The sequence below is a fragment of the Lepisosteus oculatus genome, chromosome 1 (genome assembly GCF_040954835.1).
Source record: "Lepisosteus oculatus isolate fLepOcu1 chromosome 1, fLepOcu1.hap2, whole genome shotgun sequence".
In the NCBI taxonomy this organism is placed as follows: domain Eukaryota; kingdom Metazoa; phylum Chordata; class Actinopteri; order Semionotiformes; family Lepisosteidae; genus Lepisosteus; species Lepisosteus oculatus.
This window is the reverse complement of record NC_090696.1, coordinates 68,943,061-68,970,181: the sequence shown is the minus strand read 5'-3', so window position 1 is coordinate 68,970,181 and position 27,121 is coordinate 68,943,061. Positions and strand designations below refer to the sequence as shown.

The window sequence follows — 27,121 nt, the reverse complement described above, 5'->3', positions numbered from 1 at the left end:
TGGCTGGAAGGTTGCCGGTTCAAATCCTGTGGCTGGCAGAGGAATCCTACTCCATTGGGCCCCTGAGCGAGGCCCTTAACCCTAACTGCTCCAGGGGCGCTGCACAATGGCTGACCCTGTGCTCTGACCCCAAGCTTCTCTCCCTGTCTGTCTCCATGGAGAAAAGCTGGGGTATGTGAAAAGATGAATTCCTAATGCAAGAAATTGTATAGGGCTAATAAAGAAACATTATTATTGAGCATAAAGTACTATAATGCCCTGCAAAAATGGATTTTAACATGCCGTTAATTTCATTATTGCCCCCATTATGTTCACTGTGTTGAAACACATCTATTCTTCTCTTGGGCTGAGGGAATACAAATATGGCGAGTGAACTCTGTATGAAAATGATTTGGTCAGGTATAGTACCTTCTTTACAACGATGTGGCCGTGCTCATCTGTGTATTGCTCTTCTGTCACTGACTCGGGTGGAATGTCTGGCATCTCATCAGCCTAAATAACACGAAAAGTGAAAATGAAAAATTAGTGTGCAAAAAACTAATCACTGCATTTGTCCATAGCCCCATGCTAAAAAATATGTTTTCTTAAAAAAGAAAAAACATATTCTATATTACTATTCACACTAAAACCCTTAAAAAGCTGAGATCTTTCCTTCTGGGTCATTTTTAAAGCCCTGTATTCGGTACCTACAGTTGACCAATAGGTTAAAGGACTTCACCAAATATCAGCTTACTCATATTAGGGACAACTGTTTTATGATCAGGCGAAGTGTCTCTCATGATAGCAACAGGCTTCATGTATTGGACTGCATTGCTAATAATAATGACAAGAATGTTACATGAAAAATGTATGCCCAGCTTTTTGTGGGAATTCTGAGAGGGAATAAGACCTCTTGTCACCACCTCTGTTCATTTTCCAGCTTTTTTCGAGCAAACTAAGATATTACCCTTTATTCTCTTTCATCCACATAAAAAGGTTTTCAAGTATTTACCTCCATACCCCCGAAATGATGCAACATACAATTAAAAAATACCGGTTTGAAATGAAAGAGATTGTCACTACAACAGGATTAAGGCTGTCGGAGTACAAAGCAGTACAGTGCAAACTACTGTACTGCTTCATAAGCAAGCATCGGAGGGGACAAGGGAAGTAGAGGGGGAGTCTTATGTTGGTCTATAAAGCAACACATGCCCATTGCACTACTAAGCAAACAGCCACATGTTCAGCATCACAGCATGGACTCTAGTGATGCCAAACACCCTTAACTCTTCCCAGGGCAAATTCACATGCTCTTCATTGCCACTCAGTACCTGAATTATAACTCTGCGCCGGACAACCCTGGTCGTTACCATCTCTTCTTCATCTGAACTATCCTCCAGCAAACCTAGTTCCTCTGCTATCTCCTGATTGATAGCAGAGAGGCATAGTGGGTTGGACATGGCTTACATGAAATGATTATTTTGTTAATATCAGGTCATTTTAGGCATAGAGCAGAATTAAACATTTTATCATTGTTTCTTTGTTATTATTTTATTTCTGCTTGTACTAAATTGTAAGGTTATTGTGATTATTCATTGGTAAGGTTATTCTGCACATAATCTGATGTGTTATTAATCTCTGCTGCATCATGAAGGACGAAGTTTATTAAACACAAGAATCCCAAACCATTCATGCAAATGTTACAGTTCTGCAAAGACACTGACAGAAAAATATATCCTAACTGAAATTTCTATTTAAAAAATGTACCATTACTTTTAAAGACTGGATGAAATACAATAGACTGTAAGATCATACAGTTGACATACTGTACGAGTCATTGAATGGGAAGATCCTATCATTTCTCTAGGACTTTCAAAAATCTTTATTACCACACTCCACATCATAATCTACAGATTACTGAGCCATGTCTCCTGAGGATTGTGAAGACAATCTGATGTTTAGCTCCAAAGTCATCTAAAGACTGTCAGAGAATGGTCCTCCAAAAGTGCCCAATAGCTGTTGCTGTTTTAACAGTTTACATGCTTTTCAAAGTTCCTGTATGTTTATATTTTATATTTTTTTTATACAAGTTCATTACATTAGATATTTCTGTTATAAATGCATTTCACAATCTGAGCAAGGAAAAGATGAAATCACAGCAAAACTGCAATGATGTTACAAGGTATATTAAATAGAAAAAACTGTGTATGGTTCTATTTTAGCATTACAATACTTTTAATTTATCCTGAATTAATACAAAAATAATCCATCTATTTCTGCAAAACATGTAAATAAATAGAACAACTTCTTAGCTCATGTGACTTAACTGTAGGTAAAAATACTGCATACAGTATGAGTATCTATGGCATACATTAGGGGAGAAGGAAATAAGAATTGAAAAAAAGGATTTTAATGCAAACGCACAAATTCTTACATGTTAACACTTCAAATGGTAAATCCTTTAAATCTGTTAGTAACATTCATATGGGTCATGCCTGTGTAAAACAATTTTAAAATCCACATTGTTAGTAAACGTTTAGACTGCCACAATGTTAATGGTCTGCATGTGAATCCCTTTTAATCAATTGCTACTGCATAGCCTCGTGTTCACAGTATAACAAGCTGAATACAAGCTCAAGGCCATGCTCAAGTCCTTACCCTCTCTAGGGCATCATCATCAAGGTATTTGGTCACTTTTTCAGGATGCTCTTCAATAATAGTTAGGCCACTTGCTTTGGGGGATACTGCTGTGGGTGGTCTGGTCTGGACCTCCTCTGGCTCATGCACAATAGGGGTCACATCATACTCTTCACTCCCTGGGGTCATCTTCCTAAAGGTCTCCTCTTTATACAAACTAGCAGGTACTGTGTATACTGGTTCAGCTTCAGGATGTACAAAGGTAGCCTCACTCTGGCATGTAAAAGGCTGCTTGGAATCGCAGGTAGCCTCAGCTACACTTTCTTGGTGTTCTTGGGGTGGTTGGGCATATTCACTGTAGCCTTTCCTGTACTGCACGCAAGGCTCAGTGTATTCAGGGTCAGCGATGTTGTACGTCTGAGAAACGTCTGTATAAATAGGAGGTTCATAACTGTCACCTGGGACTGACTCTATACATTCAGAGATATATAAGTTACTCATATTAGGGACAACTGTTTTATGAGTAGATGAAGTGTCTCTCATGATAGCAACAGGCTTCATGTATTCAGGAATAATGTCTCTGTAATCACAGACAGGTTCTGCATAATCAGCAGGGAGTTCCTTAAAATCAATAGCTAGTTCTTTGCTGTCAGGCTCTGGTTCCATGAAGTCAAAGCTAAGTTCCTTCAGTTCATCAGTGTAATCATGGACATCGGAGGAAACACGACTGCTCTCAGGGGTGACATTGAACCCTGATGCTTTTGCTCCACATTCAGAGGTAGTCTGGTTGGTTTCAGGCAATATTTGACAGAATTCAGATGGAGATTTCCTGATTTCAGGTGGTATTTGACTAAATTCAGAGATGTTGTGTTTTATGTCTGGTTGCATTGACCAGTATTCAGTTATTGGTTTAGTTGATTCAGGTAATATCTGGTTGTAATTATGAGTGCTTAGCACAATGGATTCGGGTGTAACTTGATAGGAGTCAGTGTGAGGTATGTTCAAGTCAAGTAATGTTTGACTGACATTACAGGTTGTTTCATTTAGTTTTGGTGATATTTGATAGTTTTCAGAGGATGTATTGTTTGGTACAGGTGATATTCCATCCAATTCATATACGGTTGTTTGGAATTCGGGTGATATCTGATGTAATTCATATTGTGTTCTGTTAAATTCTGTTTCAGGTGATATTAGACTCAGTTTAGGAGATATTTTGTTCGAGTCAGGTGATCTTTGACTGTCTTTAGGGGACGATTTTATAATTTCTGTAGAAATGTCACTGTTTGTTTTGGTATGACTGGTAGAACCTCTATCACCTTCTGATATTGCAGTGCAAACTATATTAGGTTTCTGTGTTTCTTGTGAAATTAATTTTACATCAGGATCATTTCTGTCAGATTCAAGTGAAATAACATCAAATCCAAATTCAGTTTTGTTGCTATCATGTGCTGAATCATTAATCTCACATGTGTTTAGAAGTATGGGAGATATCTGTTTGAAGTCAGGGTATGTTTTGTTAAATTTGTGTGATATCTCACTGATTTCACTGGTGTTTTTGCTCACTCCTATGGATGTTTGTTGGTATTTAGGGGTAGTCTTACTACGCTCAGGTGATGTAGGACTGAATGTAAAGGCACTTTTGAGTGATTCAGGTGATATCTGACTAAATTCGAGAGTAGATTTATTGACTTCAGATGCCATTTGATTATATGTAGGAGCGATTTTGATTGATTCAGTTGACAACTGATTGCTCTCAGGAGAATCTTTGTTAAATTCAGTAGATTTGGGGCTGACGTCAGGGCTGCTTTTCAGGGACATTGTTTTCATTTCAGTGGAAGTATAGCTGAATTCTGGAGATACGGATTTGCATTCATGGAAAGGCTGAATGCATTCAGGTGATACCCGATTGAATTCATCTGTAGGTCTGACAGATTCACTTGATAACAGATAGGGACTATGGATGGTCTTGATGAATACAGATGATATGGGACTCATTTCAGGGTTCATTTGTCTGCCGTCTGATGAGGACGTCTTGAATTCGGAGGATGTTAGCCAGTACTCAGCTGTGTTCCCTGTGGTTTCAGCGGGAGCTCGTCTGTTTGCCAAGCTTTTGTCTGTGTATTCTGGGAGAGCTGGCATGGCCACTGAGGTCTGAGCTGCCAGCTCAGGAGTGAATGCTTGGTGCTCATGAACTGGAGGACTTACTTGTTCACCAGAGTCTCTCATGTAGTTTGCAAGTGTTGACTCTGTGCTTTCCTTTTCAAATGCCAGCTGGGTTGTGACTTCTGCTTCTTGGTCCACAGCACTGATAAAAAAAAACATAATTTAAAATGCCTTCAGATGAAAACTTTTTAAATAATAAATTATACATTTCATGCTTTGTACAGCTTTGAAACCTGTATCAAAACTATAGGATCAATTATTACTATACTGTATATTACTATTGTGAGATTCTCTTTCAGAGAGTCCTGCAAGTCTTTAATGAGGAGCACACTGACAACTCTATCATGTTAGCTGTTTGTAAAACATACCACTATCACCATCTATTTCAAAGCTCCAATTTCAAATGGCTATAGCTAAGCGCCCAAGCTCACAGTGATGGAATTACTATCTGAATGTACACATACACAGAGAACACAAGGATACCTAATATTATTATTATTACATCTCAAACCCAAATCCATGTTTCATTGCTTTTTTGTTATTCACACAAAGAAAAGACATTGAATAAGAATGTTTTAATTGAATGCTTTTATAACAATATTGTTAGCTCTTAAGGTTAGGAACATCTCACTGAAATACAGTACATCTAATGAAGACAGGTTGCATGGCTGCAGTCATGCAGTGTGATATTGAAAGTCATAAGACAAACACATCTGAGTTGAAACACTTACCAATGTTGTTTAGGACCAAGAGACAATGTTTCAAATGGCAGCTCTGATTCTCTGTACATGTCAGCTTGCATCTTATCTTTCTGCGCTTGTCTCAAGAGATCGGCAACTGTAGTATCTGCATCCCCCTTTGGAGTGCTTTCATGTACTGAGGAGAAGCTAACGGATATGTCTTCTTCAGACACGACAGGTGGCTGCTGGCCTGCAGATGGCTGTGTCTTACTAGGTGTGGTCTCAGCACGACGCACAGTCCTGGGGCTGTCGATGTCTTCATGAAGTGCAGAGAATCCTATACACAAACACAGAAACAATTAGGTGTGGTCATGCTGTAATGTGCTTTATTTTAAAAACACATTTTAAAATTCATCCCCTAAAATTAGAAATTAGTTAAAACAAAAAAAAAAACAGTACGATTAGAAAGTGTAACAATTTCTGGTTATGTGAAAGTGCCAGAAAAAGCCGGTAGTTAGAAAAGCCTGTATTTTAAAGTAAAAATAAAACATGTACTCTGAGTTTCTCAAAGGTTTTGCAAGCTTTTGAAGTGGTACCACCCTTTCAAATGTATTATCTACTGTATGTGAGGGTATTTGACGGATTTGAGAGGAATTGTCGCGTTAATTACTTCTTTTATCGAAATACTTTTAGATAACTGTGTTAGCAAAATAATCTACAGTTTACAGTACCTTCACTATGATCCAAGGATATTGTCTGCTCAATCTCAGCATAGGTTCGTGAGGACAGCTGTTGACATGACTTCATGCTTTTTGTTTCAATGAGGTGAACAATGTCCATTCTGTTAATCTTTGTGAGTTTCTGAATTAAACAGCTTTCTGTTTGGAATGACAAACATGATTAAACATTAGTGATCAGATGGCAGACAAAAAATTCTGTGATGATTCCTTTATGTAAGACCTTTTATGATAGCATTTTAACAATTTTTACACAAAAATACAGTATTATGAAAAACATTTTTGTTTACTGTCTTATACTGTATATACTGTATATGATACAGGAATATATACTGTATGCTAGTGGCAAAAACTAAAAGATTACCTGTGGCATGTTTGCCATCTCGTTCCATCCAATACTTAAGTAAAGCATGACTTTGGTCCAGCAATGAGTTGGGGTTCTCAATTCTTATCTGATGAATTTGGTCCTCACTGAAGTCTAGTTCCCGGGCCAGTTCTGGATGAATGAAAAATCTGTTAGATTTTGAGCTCTCGTCTTCTGCTTGAACTCACTCACTTTGACCTACTGTATTCACAAATCTACATTTCATAGACCATATGCACACACACACACACACAAAGACACATGCATTACAAAGCTATTTTGGGATTTTATCCTCTAAGAGAACTACAGTACATTCAGTATTTCTATGCATCAGAGGTTGTAACCTGAATTAATGGTATGTTTGGAATAATAATAACTGTTCAGAATTTTAGCAAAACAAAAATAAAAGCAGAAGTAATATAATAAACCGGACACAAACGATACATGGGTATCATAAAGAGTTTACCACAGCACTACATCCATCTTTCCATTCATAATCGGAAATCCACTTATTCCTGACAATGATTGCAATGACCTGGATGCAAAGGGCTCTTGGCGAAACTACTCCTTGGATGTGGGGGGTAGTTTGGAAGAAGATGAGTGGAAACCAGGGAACAGAGAAAAAACACAAACTCCACACAGAAGGCACCCCAGTCCAGAATCAAACCCAGGAACAAGAGTTTCAAGGCAACAGTGCTATCCACTACACCATTATTTGTTTCTGAAACACTACAGGTGGTGGGAAAAAAAAGCTAAACAAATTGAGGCTTCCAAATATTAAAAAAAAGAAATAAAATCAGAATAATTATATTGAGTACATGTTTTGTTTTATCTCCATTTGAGGTTTAACGGTCAGTACTTAAAGAAATAATAATTTTAAATCCATTTGATATGTTGCTTTTGGTGTTTATTTAAACATGAAGTGTTCAAATGCATTTCTAAACGTAGTACCAGGATTCATTTGTCAAGGGCTATAAATTACACCCATATACCCATGTCAATGACCATTGAATTGCAGCACTGTTGCCCAGTTTGTCATTTCATGTGCCATTCAAATAGTTTTAAAAAGTTTTTAAAAACCTACAATTTTTCAGTAAAATGAAGAATAAAACCTAAAATAAGAAAAGATGATTCAGGTATAAAATATTGTTTCACATTTCCACCAGAACGCAACACTATGCATAGTACATATAAGGCATTCTATTTCCTTTTAAACATGCTTCTAATTTTGGGGGGGATTTTCAGACACTGTTTCTGCTTGCTCAGGTTCCTAGGCGACGTGTCACAAATCTGCAAAAAGAACTGTTTTTTGTCTTCCAAGTGTCAAACCAGCATTGCTTCAATATTGTCTGTGGTCTCACATCTTGTGTGAAAAGAACCTACTCACATATGCACTGTATTATTTATTGTATTGCTACTCACCTGTCCAGCTGAATCCAAGATGGTCAGCAATAACAGCTAATCTTTCCTCCTTTCTTTCTGCATCATCCTGTGGATCTAAATTTCACCACAACAGATCACAACTATCAAAAGTAGCCGTCACTTAAGTAGTTCGAGAATTACATTTATATAAGAAAAAAAATTCTGTCTACATAAAAAATACTTCATTTTCTTTCAATGTGTTAATATCTACTAAATACATTTTGATATATTTTCATTATTTTCCCTTAAATAAGATTATATGTTGGAAGGTTTTAAAACAAGGGTAAATTAAAACTGAGTAGCAGTTTCACCACATATGTTTTTATGTCAAAAAAAGGCATTTCTTTTGATTTTAAGATAACGGTGCTGAAGCAATGAAAAATGATGCCACTTTAAAAAAAGAGTAAAATGCAGCATTTTGGCAAAGGACCATATCAGTTCGATAAATGAATGCCAATATAGATACTAATTCATGTTAAAGTTAATTTTAAATATTTACAAATTTCTGAGCTGAAATACTTCTATATTTAAATTCTGCCCTTTTAGAAAGGGTTCGTTGCAAGATAGAGTATGTGTAATCATCACCTACTATGTTCTAAGACATAGTAGACGATTCAATACAGAACTACAAGGTGATTTAAACAAACAATAACACGTCTGCTAATTGTGTTTTTCCTGTTTTTAAACAAAGTTCTAAATCAATCTTGAGATTTTTAGAACACACACAAGGAAAGAAGACAGTCACAACACAAATAATTCAAAAGACCACAGAGGCAATCACAAAAGCTTTAGCTAAAAGAGGTGCGCAAGTTTATCTCTAACGCGCAAACGCACAGAGAAACCCAATTAGCTGGAAAGTACCTTCACATTGGGCGTGGACATTTTCATCGGGAATGAGTTGCATCTGAGTCTCAACAGACTCGTCCCAGATAGGTCTCATGTCAAAGACATCTTCGGGAAGAGGCAGCTGTGACTCAAAACATGCCTCACTTTCTATAACTGAGACTTCCAAGGTGCTGCTTTCATCATCTGAAATCATTTCTTGTTCATTTTCTGCTTGTGTAAGCCTCTCAACTAACTTTGAGGCTTCATCACTTATTTCTTCAAAGAATTCAATGGAATGCTTGTAAAGCTCAAAGAACTGTTCTTTGTTCTCTTTAGCTGGAGTAGAGGTATGGAATGTTTGTCCATATTTGGTCTTAACAGGCAGTCTAGACTGGAATGTCCTTGGTTTCACAACATCATCACTTTCTGTTCTGCTTTGAGTGTCCTGAGATGTTTCCTGAGACTCTCCCTCACAGTAACTTCTAACTTTGGAAGACCTTTTTGATTTTCCATCTCCTGATGGGCAGGCATCAGTTTCAGACTTGCTTCTTTGTTCCTGCTTAACAGGTATTTTACACTTTCTATCTGGATCCTTCAGGGACTCTCCTCGTTTTAATGAAACATCAGAAGTTGATTCAGGCTTAATTGCACCAAGCTTAACAGGTATTTTAGATTTAGATTTTGTATCTTCCTCCAGAGGTGGCTCCTTCTGAGTAGATGTTACAGCTGATGAAGCAGACAAAGAAGATTCTTTGACTGGGAGTTTTGACTTTGGTTCACTAGTAGTGACTGTCTCTGTATCAGATTTAGACATTTCAATGACTGAGTGCTGATCCTCTGGAGAAGAGTCAGAAGACTCCTCATCTTGTTCAGAATATACAGACCTAGTAACCGTTGAAAAGTTCAGTTGTACATCTGTAATGGATGTCTCTGTGTCAGGACTTTCTTCATCTCTTTTCTCAGGCTTTCCATCTGTTAGTTCAGGACATGGGGGATCTTTCTTCACGGTCTTAGTTGATGCAGAAATTCCCATTTTAATTGGGATTCTGGACTTTGATTCAGACTTTGTGACCATTGTGCCTGTACAAGGACTCTGATCATCATCATTTGCTTCTGACTGGGGAAGAAATAAATCTATTTCATCATTTGTTGTGTCATGGAGATCATTTTCTGTCTTTATATCCAAAGATGACACTGTAATGGAAACGGCACTTTCCCCTTCAGAAGATTCACATCCAACAGGATCTTCTCTGGCTTCATCTGACAAAATCTCCTCAAAAGGTTGTTCACCTATTTGGAAGAAGTGGAAACTTTCATCTTCAAAGCTCCTTTTGCTCATATCTATGGCTCCACTCCTTGTCATCTCAAACAATTTCCCTTCTTGGAATAAGAAAGGATTTTGTTCACTAGTGGGTGTTCCTTCATCTGTAGGTGTCCTACCTGGAGTAGTGTCTGGAGTTGCTCCTTGGGACTGTCGATCGACCATTAAACTAAGGATCTTTTGCTCTTCCTCCTTGACTCGTGCTGCAAAAGCATCATCATCTTCTCGAATGGCACTCCAGGTATCTACATCACTTTCGGGTCTTGCCGTAACTCCCTTGGACTGAGTTTTAAGACCTGATGCTGGTGCATCTTCTACTTGAATGTCATCATAAACACAGACATCTGGCTTACATGGATCCTGTGCACGTTCCATGATGGGATCAAATTCATCATGAGAATCATCACAAATGTCTGATCTACTAGACCATTCGAAATGTTCTCCTTTGATTTCTTCTTTTGCATTGGTTTCTGTCGGACTATCTCCAAAGGACAGTTTTGAAGGGCATTCTGTTACCGTGCCAGTTCCTCTGTTATCCTCCTTACTTTCACTCAGTTGTTCAAAGCACTCTTCCTTTTCATCAGTTGTTCTCTTTTTTGACTCTTCACTATCAGTGGAGATAGAAATCATATGAAAACTTACATTGTCATAGGGACTTGTTTCTTGTTCAGCTTCTTTTGTTTCTTCATATAATTCTATGCTAGCTGGTACCTGTGGATGATCAGATGTTTCTTTCTTAATGCTGCCTTCATGAGAAATAGATACCAGTGAACATTCTGTAGCTCCAAAAGATCCATCAGAAGGTTCACAGCTGTGAGTCAGTATAGTTTGTTCTGTTTGTTGTTCATGTTCTGAAGGTGGTACTGTTCTTTCTTCTTCTGCTTCTACATAGCTGTATGCATGATGCTCTTCAGGTTCTACAGGGCTACAATCATCACACATGCCTGGGGGCAAAGGAGATGGGGGTTGTACTTTAATTATGGGCTCTACAGAAAGAGCTGAATCCAAATCTTTTTCAAGATTTGTAAGCTCTGGTTCACTTTCTGAAGAGCTCTCATCTGGAGACACTATTCTTATAGGCTGACCTTCCAAAAATTCAGAAACAGCTGAAGCGTCTGTAGTTTTAAAATCTCTTCTGACTTCTCTTTTGCATTTGGCATCTTGTTCCATCTCGTCAAAAGTTTTAATTTTTGCAGCCATCTTAAACATTTCTTCTTCTGGGGTGAATTTCTTTTGAGGCTCACTGCTATCTGAGGAATCATCTTCATCTGCTTCCTCCGTATCTTCTGGGATCGCAGGTGGTTTTGAGGGTACAGACAGGACCTGCAGGTCTGGAGTTTTAGGTGTGACTTCATAACTGATTTCTTCCGAGCTTGGGGTGTCAGGTGAAAGAGGGCTTTTTCCTGAACTTTCTATTTGGGATGTTTGCTCCAAACTATCATCATCCGCGCTGCCCTCAGGGTCCCTAAGGAGCCTGTTACGCACAGCTTCAGCTGGGAAGTCTGCCTTTGTTGGAAATGTCTGGGAAGCAGGACCACTGGCCTGTTCTACTACTGGAATACCAGCTCCTATCTTCTGTTCTACTGGACTGCTTTCTAATGAATCACGACATGGGGACTCCTTTGTTGGACTTGGCTCAATAGAATCTGGAGTTTTATGTGAGGAATTATCTTCCAGAACTGGACTGGCTTCCAATGAGTCCTTGTGACTAATGGTCAAAGAATCATCAGCTAATGGACTAAGAGCTTCTGAGTCTTGCTTTTTAAGTGGCAGATCTAGGCCATCATGACAATATGTAGCACTCTTTTCAGTTGGCAATCCAGAAGATTTAGGAACCTCTTGGCTGGCAATTTCAGGTGCCACGTCATCCTCTGAACTTAACAATGTATCAACAGTTTCGGAAACCCTTTTAGAATGTAATCCAAATTGTGATGGTTTAGGTGATGAAGATACTCCTTTCTTTTCATTAGTGTCTTCACCACAGAAAACTGTGTCCCCTTTGAGTCCAGTTGACTCACTCATGGTTTGATCATCAGTCTCCTCAGTGGGAGATGTTGGGAGAGTCATTTCTGTTGACTGCTGCTCATCAAAGGTTGTAACTCCAGAGTCTGCTGCAGTAGAATCATTAGCTAAGCTTTCAGACTTTTCTTTACCCGATTCCTTAGATCTTTCTAACATTTGTTGATCAATTTTCTTGGGTGAAAATGACAGACTTTCAGGACTTGTTTCTGGAGTCTCTGCCAAGCCCTCATGCTTATAACTTTCTTCTGAGCTCATCTGAGGTGTGCCATCACCTAAGCTAATACTTGGTGAATCAGCAACACCCTCGTGTTTCAGGCTCTCAGAGCTGTCATCCAAGGCACCATTTTGTAGGACTGTATCTGGCAGGAACTCGTCTTTGGAAAGCTCAGGAGGGAAGACAATTGTGAGATCATGTTGAACAGCCCCTGAGTCTTCATGCTTGGTGCTTGGTTCACTTTCATCGTGACCAGATATCTTTCTAAACTGCTTGTACTCATCACTTCCCTCAAGTTCTGCTTTAATTTCTTCACTAAAATCCATAGAATGTTTCCTGTCAGGACTTATTTGCATATCTGTCTCTTTGTGGAACTCATCGATCACCTTGGCTTCACATTTTTCAACTTGCAATAGCATGTCAGGTATACTGATTGAAAGTTTTGGGCTTATCTCTTCCTTCATTATTGAATATTCATTTTCTTTGCTTGTTTCACTATCTTGAATATCAGATGAATCCAAAGAAAGAGAAGTGGTTTGTTCATGGTTCTTGGTGACATATCCTGTTTTTGACTGTATGGAATGTGTTTTTACTGTTTCTGTTCCTTTGGTTGCAGTTGAATGTTCTGTTATCAGATTTGTAGATTTATGCTCAAAAAGCCCAGACTTTCTCTTTGAAGGGTCCTGTCCTGTCTGAAAGGCTCTCATTAGTTCTCGGACAGACATAGTCTCTTCGAGTCTTTCTGTTGTAGAAGACATCCCAGGAGGTGAGTGCGGCATTTTTGTTTCTTTTATAATTTGAGATAATTTACTTTCATCACTGCTTAAAGCTTTACTGCTTATTTGCTTACGCCCCTTTTCCTCCTCTTCAACCTTCTTTTGAAGAGCTTTCACTTTCTCCTTAATTGAACCAATAGGGGTCTCCTCCACCACTGGTGACACTTCTTTTGGAGCTGAACTCAAAATCATGCTTTCATCCAAAGACTCTTCAGAGCTAACCCTGTAGATGTCAGATTCAGATGTGGCAATTTGAGATTCTTTTTGGTCATTTTTTTCCTTTAACTTTCTCCTCACTGGTTTTTTAATATCAGATGGAGGAAGTTTAGTATCCTGTTCTAAAGACATATATTTACTGCCTCTTTGAACACGAACCTCTTTGAAATGCTCTTCAATAACGCCTTCAGGTGGAGTATGGATTTTAGCAGGTTGTTGCAAAAGGAACTCATTTAGATCTTCAGCCAAATAGGATACCATCCCACTCACATCTTTAGCTGTCTTTGGCCGAGATGTGCCTCGGTCAATTTTAACTTCTTGTATTAAGGGCTCCTGAACTTCAAAAGGTGCCATTTGTTTGGCTTCTTCGATTTCACTGTCAGTGAGTAAGACCCATTCTTCCTCTTGCCGTGCTGCCTGGCTTATCGCTTCTTTTTTCTGTGATGCTGTCTTACCTGTATATGTTCCACGTCTTAGAATCTCACTCACTTTCTCTAAGTCTTCTTTGACCTTTTCTACTATTTCAAAAGGCTCTCCAGGTTCGTCATCTGTTCCCTTTTCAAGCCCACCTCCTTCCACGGGACTTGACTTCTCTGTGGAGTCTGTTGTTAAGATGGCTGTCATTTTGATCAAATCCTGCTTCATCTCTGAGACCTCAGAGAGTAAATCGGGACTTGCGAGGACTGGAGAGTCCCGAATCAAGTGCATTTTCAGAGCAGATGTTTCAGTAGAATCAGTCTCCTCTTCATCTTGGGTTTCAAGGAACAACAATTCAAATTAAAATGGAAATTAAAAAAAAAACAGAGATTGGAAAAATATGATCAGGACCAGAACAATACAAAATCTTTGGTTCAAATGGTAGCAAGGGGAATACCAACAGAAAGGGGTGGATATGGCTTGTGGATCCAACAGGTCTTGGGACACAAGAGCAAAGCAAGCTAACAAAAATGGGAAGGAGATGGGCAGGAAATAACTTGCTTATACACTTTATTTTATTTTTTTACCATTGCACATCCATACGTACAACATGAAAGGCAAGAAAAAACCTCAAACAACAAAACAGGACACCAACAAATCAAGAAACATAAAGAAACGGGGAGACAGTGGAATTACACAAAGATAGACATCTCAAGATTGTTCAAATGTAAGAGATTCATGTCTAGAAAATATACCAGAAACAATCAAAGCTGTTTTTCCTCTAAAAGAAAGCCAGTGCTAGCGAACTGTCAGAAGAATGTTTAAATTGAACCCAGGAAGGAAAATGTACCATTTTGTAATTCCAAAACTATGGCATCTATATCAATCTGAGTCAGCTGCAAACCGGCATTTCAACTAAAGGAATTTTAAGCCTCTAACTAGAAAACATTAAGTTGATCAAAAAAAGAGGTATGGTCCTTTCCAGGGAACATCCTCCTTATTATCACAAACAATACATAAAGATGTAAAAAATAAAATAAAATGAAACACACAAAGAGGAGTCGTTGTGAATTAGGTTGAAAGTGAATGAAACAATTGAGAGAATAATGTTAAGCAAACAAAAAGTCGAAAGAACACTCACACTTGACACACACACAATACATGTAAGCCAAGTTATTTCCATGCAAAGCAAAGGTGCTGAAAATGTTTAGGCATGCAGCCTCATGTGAAACATACTGTAAGCAGATGGTCTGTATAAAAATATACAGATATGCACATCCTTAGATTACAGCAATTATGCCAGTTTATAAAGGGAATTATCATTGCACAATTTTGATCTGGGAATGATTTAAAAACTAAAATGTGCAAAGTATTTGAATAAATATTTTATATTAAAATATTGGTCTGCTCTAAAGAATTCAGTGATTCAGCTCATAATTATTTAACAATTAAACATTAATACAGAATTTATGAGGGTACTTGGAAAATCCTACAAACAATTTAGAAGAAGGATTCATCACGTATTATGTGAATGTGGTCCTTACCAAAAGAAATTTGCCACAAAGCATCTGTCTTTCTTCTATTTTAGTAAAAACCTTTCTTATAAAAACTTAACTTCATTACTTGCAATCATAGTAGTACATTGTCTAGTCAGCTGATCAAACAGAGCACGTATATCCACTTCCATCTCTTAAGTCTTAAAAGGGACTGGGCATTGATTTTAAAGCAGATTCTTGATTTGTCTTGTTTATGTAATTTAGGTTTAAATAGATTGTATATTATCGAAAAACAAACACTTCAAGCACAATGTCCATGAATGTGGATACTGTATGATACTGAAGAATGGAGTGATTCATTTTGTATTCTGTTTGTGCACCACCAATCTACTAGAAAAACTTCACTTTACCAACTCTATGTTTTACTCTAGAAGTTCTCAATATTTGCAGAACCTCTTCACATTTTCTTCTCAGATACTTTTAACTTTTGGAAAAAATAAACTGTTGTTTCATGTACCCCTAACATTGCTGCCTAAAACATTTAGACACTATACCTTCTACACTCTAAACCTTAAATTAAGTTCCTGTTCTAGGTGTTATGTGTTTCTCTTGTCTCTGTAAAAAGTTCTGAGAAGCAGTTCTTCCTCCAATCAGCTTCTCAAAAGACAACCCTCTACTGTTTCCAAGACAAAGGTGATACTTCAATTATTGAATATGGAAACCAACTCAGCAGTAAGCCAAGTGTTAGCTGAGAGATGATTATTAGAAGTGAGTGTAAGTTTGTCTTTCTGTCCTGATTGTTTTGGTTGCATAACTACTATTTTTGTGTGACTGTATTGTCCATTCGATTATGCAAGATACTGAAATCTTCTAGTTTCTCTGTTTCTCCAACAGAATACCATTTGTTGTTAAAGATAACCAGACATGGTAACTCACAACCCTGTGCAAGTAAGGTACAACTCTCTATCACTTAACAGAGCCAAGAAAGCAGAAGGCAGATCTAACTTTTTAAAATCCCTTTCATAAACTGAAATACAAATGCTATTACTGTAGTACTTAGTTGTGTAGTCATATACAGTATATACTCTATAGTAAACAGAAGTGGACCGGTATACATATAAATATATTTATATATAATTATATGCTATATAATAAATAAAGTTCACAAGAGGCACAGACCATCACTAAAGCAATCATGAAGACTTCTAAGATAAAAATTGCTTTGTGGATGTCTTTAAAGTGATTGAAAATCTGGCCAGTTTTCTAAATCAGATGTTCAATCTAAACATCACCACATCATGAATGGTGTAATAAATGTGTATGTGGACAGTATCTCTTTTCTACTTGCAGAATCAAGAGTATGGAGAAAAGTTCGGAAAGAAGATACTGTGATTTTGAAAGATGATAGTGACAGAATTATGCCATAAAACTGGCATAACCTTTGCTTCAAAAGAAATGTAACTGACAAGACAAACATACAAAACTGAAAGGGCTTTGGAGAAAACATTTCAGCCACAGCAGAGCTACTGGGGAGGCTAAAGCAGAATGATTTTAAAAACTCTTAAAAATTTGGGATTAAAGTTAACTACATAGGCTGGGAATATTAAAAAGCAAACACCGAATATCTCATTTAAAACACTACTTTACTTTAAGTAAGTTAGTAATTACGAGACAGGGTAGGTTACTTAAGTTGAACGACACACTGAAAAAAGCAACACAATTATAAAAAATTGTCTTACATTTCTCATGTGTCCTGCTGGTCTGCAAGAAAAGAATTTGACATACTTATGGTTAAGGTACTATACATTTGACAACTCTTTTCCCATTACTCAATGACAATTCAAGAATTAAATAGTAAACCTCAAGCTGATTGAAAAACCAACTGTACATTATTACCAATCACCCAAGCACAAGTTTGAGATGATAAATGCTTTTTTAAAAGATGACGTTCTTATCCAAGCTGACCTTTAGTGACAATTTCTTGCTCATGGTCTATGCTCCCTAGTTGCAGACAGGCGGACATGCTTTCGGACATTAAAACTACCATAAACAGAAACACCATGATCATCATTTGATCAATTATCATTACACATCTAAATCAATATTAAATACTCACAATTATAAAGGTGCAAAATGCAGTCATATGGTGTGGTCATAGTTCAACGACTCTTAAAACTAAAACGCATTTCACTTTAGACAGATGGGAGAAAGGGAATTTAAAAACAAATAGCACCTAATTGCTATTAGGATTTATGACAATTCCATCTTCTTTTTATAAGGTATGTAGTTTCGGCCTTATTCCACACTGCAGTTTAGAGACCACACTTTACACATGTACAGTACCATGTAATCTCTGCATTGCCATATTGTAAAATTTTAAAGATAAGGTTTTAAGCCAGATAAATGTGAATGGAGATCGGCTAACAATAGGGGTAGTAGGAAGAAGGTAGATGAAAAGATGGCTGCATAAAACAAAAATAAATGTAATCTGAATTCATTAAAAGTTATATCCTATCCCCCTCTACAGCCCTACCGCTTGGCTGTTAAGAAATGTTAAAATGACAGGTAAAGCTTTTACTTTAAGAACCCTCTTCTCACGTTTGCACATTTCCTTGCATATTTCATAGACATAGAACATAGCCAAGAAAAAAACCCTGTAGATTCTGAGCGAGATGGTGGAACCATTTGTCAGTAATATAAAAAAAAAACTATATAAGTAGTACTGCTCTCAGACTCTATAACAAAGAATTAATGAACAAAATGCAACATTAATAAGTCATAGAGTTATTATGTAAAGTAAAGTTAATTACTCAAAACTGTCCATGATAAACTATGGAAATACAGTAGGTGTGGCTGCTGAGGATTTTAACATTTGATATAGATGTATCTGTTTCATGGGTAAGCATGTGATTTGTTCAGAAATAACAACATAATTGTAGTTTTAACAATTATTGGAAATTTGTGTTTATACAATAGGTTCATACAATAAATAATAAAACATGTTACTGTTACAAGGATTTTATCATTTAAATAATAATAAATTATAAATAATGATCAACTTAAAATATTCAAATGTTTTTTTTAAATGGTTTAAATGTGTATTTATATTTACATATACCAGTATTAAATGAAAATATTTTTTACAACAATATCACATTTCACTGACATTCCTGATATTTTGGGGATTTACATTAAATTTGGATGAAGGCTTTCTTCATTTGCAGTTCATTTTTGTTTTGGGTTCATTCTCCTGGCTAAGATGCAAAATATGATTAAATTCAGGATTACCTTATTCTACTCATAAAAAGTAAGATAGAGCGCTAGAGAAATAAATCTACTGTGATAAACTCCTACAAGGAGAAAAAATAAGTTTAAGTGAAACACATAGGAAGTTTAGTTTATCCTTGTGTTTAAAGACAAAAAAGACCATTTTATTGTCAAATTCTTAGCACAAAGTTAAAGCACTTAAAATCTGTATTTCTGTTCTTTTTAGAACATTAATAGGCTTTCTATATTCTATATTTTGAAGAAGTCAATGAAAAAAGATAAATATGTTACATCAGACCCGCCACAAGGAAAGCTGCCTTATAATTTAGTGAACACTGACATCACGCATTAACGCTGAAATGGAAATGAGGTTAAAGTTACCTCTTCCTCTTGTTCTTGATCAGAATCAGATTCCTTTGAGTCACAAGAAGCAATGTAGAAGAAAGAGCAAGCAAAGCAAAGTTCAGTCAGTACGTTACCACAGCAGGAGGGGAAAGGTATCAGATTTAAGACGATTAGGATGTGCCGCTTAGTCAGTATTATTCCATCTTACAGGGAGCAATTTTACATTCTGGTGTATATTGTTTTCATTGAATCATGCATATAACTTGAAGTACAACAATGTCAATAAAGAATTTGAAAAAACATGCACTTTATTACAAAAAATATAAAATGAAAAGGAGCATATAAGGAATTATAATATATAGAGCAAGGGAAATACTCTCAGTTATCAACATAAAATGAAAAGATTAGGGTGAGCCAAGAACAAGCTTCAATTTTCTTTCTTACCTTTGAGTATGCAGGCAATGTGATGTTTAGGTTACATATGGCATTTTGTACCAGACTTCGGTAGGATCTGGGCTCCTTCATGAAAGACAATCGCCCACAGGGCTCCTGTGTGCTGTCCCGTACCTGGTGCAATCACATCAGACATTCAAGAAAATGGCCAGGTACATACAGAGGGTCTTTGAGATTCACTGTAGTTCACTAAAGAACTAGTTGAAGACATTTACTGTATATTCTGGTTACAACTTAGTTGTAAACTCTAATGACTTAAATTCACTTGGATAAACGATAATAGTATTCACTTTGATTGGATGAATATATCTGTATATATGGTTATTAACATGTACTCTACCACAAAATGTAAAACGTCTTAACCTAACAGTTAAGGAAATTGTTAGAAATAAGGCTTCCTTGGCATGTACTGTAGGTAGCTCTAACCTGACATCTGTCCTGTGTTAAAAAAAAGTCATTTTAATTGCTTTACATCATTCTTTAAAAAAAGAATTACCTTAATGAAAAGTGCAAGTCTGTTTTCCTTGAAAGCAAAGAAACTAAAGAGATGATGCTGGCCACTTTTTGTCAGTGGTACCAGGTTACCAAAGCAGTCTGCATAGATGGGTTTCCCTTCTAGTACCTGTAAAAGTATGGGGAACATTTAGATTGTTAAGTTGTAACGACCCAACCCGGTAACTACTGTCCAAGTCTGGGGTAACAAAATGTTTATTTTCAATTCTCACACTACCCCAAATTTCTAAGGTAAGACAATGGGGATTCTTGTTGAATTTTCTCAGCATTTCTCAGGTATTTCACGAATTATCTAAAATGTTGAGAACTGCCAATGGCTACGATTCCAGAAGGATGCTTCCCCATAACAGGCAACCTTATCTCTTGTAATTGTTTCAGACCTAATTTATACGACAGGCGGGGGACATAAAACTTAACAGCTGTGTAATTAACATCCAATTTGTCTCCTAATGCCTCCCTCACCTCCACATCCCTGCTCCGAGCCACCTCGACAAAATTCTCCTGGTTTTCCAGTGTCTTGTCCACCTTGTCATCTGTCATGCAGAAACACCTCAGACGTGCTTCTATGGGGTCATGGGATTTGGCAAATATGACAAACTTGGCCATGTAGGGGACACAGATGATCTCTCTGTAAACTTGTGTAGCAAAGTTAACAGACTCCTGAATCTGTCGGCAATCTATCAGCCAGAACCTGCAAGAAGGCAGAAAAGCATCAGAATATGTTGCCTGATGAACAGTCATATCGGTAAGTTTCCTTTATTTTAGATTTACACAATAATCAAAAAGTAAGACATAATCATGCTTCATCTTTGTGTTGGACCACATCTACTGTAGGTTTTATGAGTGGAATATGACAGAATACCACAAGACAGAATCGGCCTACTGGTGCAAAGCATGTGTCTCACATGAATTGCTGTATCTCTCGTTGATCGGGCCTTTTGACGACATATACTGTATTAATTCAGCAACACGAGTTAACCTAAGTAATGTCTGTTCCCTAAAATGTAAGTTTGCCTGATAAATTAATAATTTTGTCATTTTTATGATAACATTTATGAATTTGTTGCCAATTTGATACCTATTTTGTATCTTACCTTGCTGACACATTTGTTGTGAAGGACACACAGTCGTTGACAAATGTTAATGGTGTAGTTCCTGTTATGTCTTCCCATTGTGCTGGAGTTGTACCACCTGTAAAGTCAAATAAATAGATTTAACCACACACTCTATAAATTGTACCCAGGTTTGCCTAATTCCAAATCATTACAAAAGTATTATGTCCCTTGCTCACTGAGAATTACTGTATAATTTTTGTGAGTTAGCTCTGCTGAAGTTAGCATTAGGGTACCAGACTTCTTATAAACTAATAATCTAATAGATAATATGCATAATGAATAATTATCTAAATGTATTAGATTTTTGCAACATGTTTTATGTAATATATTACTGTACTGTACTGTGCAATTTACTGTACTCCCTTTTATAATTATATATACATTTTTAAACATTCACCTGTTAATACCATACAACCTGTACCTTAATTGTTCTGTAGATCTTCCAAATTATTAACAAGATGAATGTACAAAATTCTACAATGGGCTGATTGGATAGGCTGAAGGTTAAGAAGTTCTGATCTACAGTAGACACAGTCATATACTGAACTGCAAAGTTTGTGATTTATAGTTGTAACTCTGTGGCACCATATCAATGTGTCAGCTTACTGTATATGTTTTAATTGAATATATAAATATTGCTATCGAAAATAAATAACATTCCTATCCAGGAAACCAAAATTAACAATGAATGTTAATTGAAAAAGGTCTGAAATCGATGAATGAAAGAATACTGTCAGTGATGGACACATACCAGTAATGCTACACAATAATCTCAGGGTTGGAGTGTCTCCACTGTACCCATTCATTATTCCATCAGCAGAGGATTTGGGAATAGGAATAGTCATTGTGATGGGTTTATGGAATTTTCTTCTTCTGGGTTCTAGAGTAACAATGGGACTGAATGTTGCCTTGTTGCCTAAAATCTTCCTCACCAGCTCAACATTCATTGGCTGTGCCTATGCAGGAAAAGAGAGAGAACAGGTGAGTATTTCGGAACTGACGGGAGACAGTACGTGTAATTCAGAGAGAAAGGAATATATTAGTAATAAAATCCTTTCTCGGCAATTTAACAATTAAAAATGTTAGTCACACAAAGGAAGCTGAAACCTGTAGCAGCCAGGACTGAATGCTCTGAGCAAGCACTTGTTAAGACAGGAGAGTGCTTTAATGCTGACTGAACAGTTCCCATACCTGCAGGCCAACCCGGATCCTCTTGGTGAGAGCTCCCTCAGGAAAGACTGCCTGAACCTGTGGAACCACTGTGCTACTCAGGACTCCACCTTCAGGCCCAATCAGGTTGCTGTCCTGCTTAATCCGAGACACTACTGCAAAGTACTGTGGGAAGTCTCTAGTAATGATACGGCAAATGCGTTTCTTCTCCAGTTCCTCGGGAGGATCAAGCTCTGAACAATGATGAAAAAAAAACGGAGTAAACAAACCTTAATCCTTAAATACAGAAAACAAATTAAATTTCAATGACAACAGTTCTTGAAAACTTTGAGACTGTGTAACAACAGCAGTTGGTAGAGGAAGAGACAGCTGGTTTATTTGCAAGCACAGACAGGATCAAGAAGGCAAACAAAAATGTCCATTACTAGCCTAGAAAAAATGGAGCAAAACAGAGGGGATTTTGCCTGAGTAAAACACACCCAAACTAGGTGGTGACCCAACTTAGACAAGAGTACGCTCCCACCTGGTAAATCACTCACAGTGGACTACTGATAGGGGTCGGACCAGAGCCAACAACATCTAGAAAATAAATAAACTTTTGCGGTTGTAATACTTATTTAATTTTAATGCCTCTTAGTATACAATAGGTGTGGCATTCAGATGTTATTGAACACTGTATACTGTATATAAAGTTTTAAGCTTTAATCTGAAGTCATGGTTTATATTTTGACTTGAAAAACGGTGATTAGAACAAATTCACTCTCTGAGTGACCAACATCCCAAAGCTAGCACATCTCACACAAGTTTGAGAGGCCTTTACCCCCTCAGCCTCACCTTCATCCATTCCATTCAAGATCTCGTTCAGCTCCTCCTCAGTGTGCTCACAGCTGTGCTCCTTCCAGCTCTCCCCCGTCTCGCTGCGCAGCACCACCAGCTCCCTCTCCTTCCCTCGCAGTGCAGCAAAGTGGGGGATCTCCACGATCACCGGCCTGGGCCAAGGACAAGCACACAGTGAGCAGCCAGCCTGGGCTTCTTGGGTCTTCCTGCACTGCACATTCAGGTGGTAAGGCCTGGAACGCACCAGCTTACAGCTGCTGGAGTGAGCTGATGTTGTCACATGTTAAATTTATCTTACAGCTCTTGAGATACATAGATAGCCTTAGATGCTGGACTTTAAGCGGCCCATTTTCACTGAAGATGGTCATGATATGTTTTTATTGATCCATCTAGTTTAATCTGTCTATCAAGTGCTTTATGTCTACCCAGAGTGAGTAAAGCAAGTAAGGAGACCCCTACTATGAACTACAAAAAAACAAAAGTCCACCAAGCTGGACTTTCATGACTACAATATTCACCAGTTTCTAGAAATCTTAAGAATCGGATACTAATACATACATATTTGCATAATCAAAGCAAGGTATTGGTGCCCTGGATCTTGTCCTTTTGGAAAAAAAATGGACACACCAATTTTTTTGCTCTTTAAATTTTTGTGGCCACTTAGGTGTTGCGTAGGGATTGCTAAAGGGTCCTTGTTAATTTATTCGCAACAAATGTATTCCACAAATTTATTTGGTCAACACTCGTAGAAAAACACAGTCTGCTGTATATAAGAGTGTCGTAACTACCAACAATAGAAAGTCCCATCATAAAGGGGTTCCTGACACCTGTCTGTTTCCCTCAAGCTACAGATAACCTCTTTTTTACTAAAATGTCAATCTGTGTTTAGTACTTAAGGGGATATTTAATATCGGGAAGATCTTTTCACACTACACTGCAACTTTACTGTTAGAAATGTGTTTCAGGCATTACAACACCCTGATATGCAGAACAATATATTGTATGTAATCCGTGTCTATGGGAGTATCATGCTAAAACTAAAGAAAACTCCACAAAAAAACTTGTGAGGTGAACACACATTGCACTAGACAGTCAAAGCATAGGACAACAGGGTTACTGGGGAATTAAAAATAAAAATATATTATAAGAAATTAAAATATAAGTATATTTTGTAATGCTGGAAAGAAAAAAAGTTGGAAGGCAAAAAATAAGGATATCGCACAGGATATAAAGAGAATGAGAGGCCAGAACCCATGGGTTGTTTAATACTGTATGTCTCTCCTACCCAAGGAATTTTGTTCCAGGTGGCCCAAGCTGAAGTATTCGGCTAACCAAGCTTTCTCCCTCATTAAGAGGGGGAGGAGCAGTGGGAAGATGCAGTTTACTGAATGAATCCAAAGCAGCAGTGAAAACAGAAAGAGGATAAATAATACAGATTTTATTTCATCTTGTTATCCGCAGGTGGTTCTCAGACACAAAATACCAGTGGGAGGCTGATGTACTGTCTGCGCTGACATACAGATTTAAGCAAAGTGTAGTGCTCAGCTACAGTAAGTGTAAGCTCCAGCCAGCCCATCAGCATTGATTGAAATGGTCTTCTTTCCAGAACCTGCCTCTCATCAGTAGTGAAGTGCAGCAACTGTTTGTCCTGTAAAACTAAGGAAGCATTTTTTATGAAAACGAGACTTTATAATCTAATTTAAGAAGACAGATACTGTATACTGTAAAACACAATTTTGTTTTGAAAACTATAACACAAAACTTGAAAAGAACTGTTTAATTATGTTACAATGTCTTCCATGAACATTAGTTTTTGTCAAAAACCAATTACAGCACATTATTATAAAGAACACTCTAATGCAGAAGATATGGACATTATTTTATTATGAATTCAATTTTTTTCATCAAATTAGAACATACTAAATTAATCATGGTACAGTTTTCTACTGTGTGTGGAATCTCAGTTTTAAAACTGCTTATTGAATATTTAAGGTTAGATTGCAACTCCTGCTATCCTGCCACAGAGACCATTAGCAGGAATTGTTTACTCTTGGTAAAGATCTTGGCTAACTTGGAAGCACAGGATGGAAAGTGTTGCATTGGACGCCACCACAACAGAGGCATGTTAAAACCTAGTATAAATAATCTATGTGTCTCAATTCTTACACTAAATACTGTACAAAACCAGAAACAACATACAATAAAACTGAGCTTAGCAACACGTAGGGGATGGAATGGAATTTGGGAGGTACAGTAAAAAATGCATAGTGAAAAAATAACCAGAGACATGAAATTCCTGGCAACTGTAAGACCCAAAGATATCAAGAAACCACTGTTATCTTGTGTTATGCCGAATGGTGATCCATTATTGATGTGCTGCAACTATCTCATTCTAGGCGGTGATGTTGGACAGCCACAAATACATATGATGGGTGCACAGAATGGAAATCCCACTGAAATCCTTCCTGAGTATCATAATAATTGAACAACATACAACAAAACAAATTTCAGATGTACCTGAATGCATTTAATTTGCATAATCATGCATTATTCTGCAAAGCTGTGGGTATATCAGGATGCCATTCAGAGAAAATATGGTCTCACTTAAAAATATCAAATAATGATGACATTATCATCATCCTTGGACAAGCTAAAAAAGGTTTGTCAATTTCTAGAATTAAAATAAAACATAAACCACCCACAAAAGTCTAGGCAATCAAACTACAGTTGTCACCAAAAGTGAGATTTTAAGGACTTTAGGAATACTTGATACAGACCGGAGATATTGAGCCATGTGAAGCCCAAGGTCATGCACACTCACACCGCAAGAGCAGGAGACTTTTGTGAGCCTTACAGTGATTCAAAATTTTTTTTTTTGCTCCCTCATAGCCAGGACAGTGAAAAAAAATTTCAGAGCGGCATTCTGCCCATGGAGCTTCAGCCAAAGTAGTGAAAGCTTTGAACAAAGTGAACAGTGAGCAAAGATATTCTCAGAGCACCCGGTCTCTCCTGTTTTGAAGACGGGATCTTGTAAGGGTTCATACTGTATAGTGTTATATAGCATAGGAAGAGGTACTGTAGCATCTGGCCACTTCTGTTATGCCCTCAACAGACACAAGGTAAATGCTGTAGCATGCAATAAACTTCTGACATTAAACTTCACTGAAGCTTTTAATAGCACAACACTGCTCAACATTCAGGATAAGCTTCACTGAGAGAAGAGAGCACTAGAATCCTATAGAATCCCCGAGAACATTTTTTTGTGATTGGTAAAACTGTGGTGAAGGTTGGGGACAGTCTACATGCTATGCTAAGAAGTGATCTAATTATTCTAGTGCTAGAAAGCAGCCAGGTGTTCTCTTTTTGCCACTACTCTTTCTGTCAGATTTAATAAACTAGATTTTCTAGCTGAACTAGTCTTATCCTTGAAAATTTCCCTTTCAAATTAAGTACTCAAACAGTCCCTTGATGAGCGTTTATCCACTAAGTCTTCCTTCATACAGTAAGTCAAACTTTATGGACAAATGGTAGACCAAGTTTAATTACACCTTTAATGAAAGATTTGGAAAATCAAACTAACTGTTCTTAAATGTGCTGCAGGAAACCAAAAGGGGTGGCGAACAACACCACGGTGCACTGAAGTTACAGGATACAAGAAATGCAGTGGTGTTCAGGGCAAATCACATTGGAACGCTTCACACAAACACAGACTCACCCGAGGAACTGAGCTCCAGAGGGGCCCACTTCGATCAGCCTGCTGGCCAGCCCCTCTCCCTCCACCATAGGTGGCATGGTGGCCAGACGGTGTCGTTTCACTAGGCGGCAAGTCACCCTTGTGGGGGCTGTGCACTTCCGGGGAGGAATGATGATGCGCAGGCCGTTGTGACGGCAGCCTCTCATGGCTCCGCCCCGGGCATCGACCATGAAGCTCACCAGGAAGCTGCAGACACAGACACACGTCTTTGCACGTTCTCCATGCTCTCTTTTCTATGATTGTTTCCAAAGTGCTAACATGTTCTCTTTCTTATAACGGTTGCACAGTTGTGTTTGATACAGGAAAATGGGAGCATATTATAGTCTTTAAACCAGAAGAGTGGATTTAAAACAAAAGGTATTCCAGATACAAGAGAAGGATAGGAATACCCACCATGT

General features: G+C 37.6%; 1 protein-coding gene across 2 annotated transcripts in view; it reads right to left on the bottom strand.

Annotated features, from left to right (window-relative positions):
- The window catches only part of LOC102699014 (ankyrin-2), an 88,596-nt gene that overhangs the window by 11,446 nt on the left and 50,029 nt on the right, over positions 1–27,121 (bottom strand). The window contains exons 30-48 of one of the 2 annotated variants that reach the window (XM_069191937.1): positions 26,685–26,909; positions 24,255–24,353; positions 22,967–23,121; positions 22,154–22,365; positions 21,714–21,918; positions 20,942–21,038; positions 20,310–20,538; positions 19,831–19,956; positions 19,326–19,448; positions 18,918–18,950; positions 17,009–17,030; positions 8,844–14,105; positions 7,983–8,057; positions 6,561–6,692; positions 6,191–6,337; positions 5,511–5,796; positions 2,638–4,921; positions 1,311–1,403; positions 409–492 (exon numbers count right to left, since the gene is read on the bottom strand). In XM_069191937.1, coding sequence (XP_069048038.1) covers positions 409–492; positions 1,311–1,403; positions 2,638–4,921; positions 5,511–5,796; positions 6,191–6,337; positions 6,561–6,692; positions 7,983–8,057; positions 8,844–14,105; positions 17,009–17,030; positions 18,918–18,950; positions 19,326–19,448; positions 19,831–19,956; positions 20,310–20,538; positions 20,942–21,038; positions 21,714–21,918; positions 22,154–22,365; positions 22,967–23,121; positions 24,255–24,353; positions 26,685–26,909 — 9,889 coding nt within the window. The remainder of the gene's footprint in view (positions 1–408; positions 493–1,310; positions 1,404–2,637; positions 4,922–5,510; positions 5,797–6,190; positions 6,338–6,560; positions 6,693–7,982; positions 8,058–8,843; positions 14,106–17,008; positions 17,031–18,917; positions 18,951–19,325; positions 19,449–19,830; positions 19,957–20,309; positions 20,539–20,941; positions 21,039–21,713; positions 21,919–22,153; positions 22,366–22,966; positions 23,122–24,254; positions 24,354–26,684; positions 26,910–27,121) is intronic. The other variant, XM_069191944.1, reaches the window with a different exon arrangement.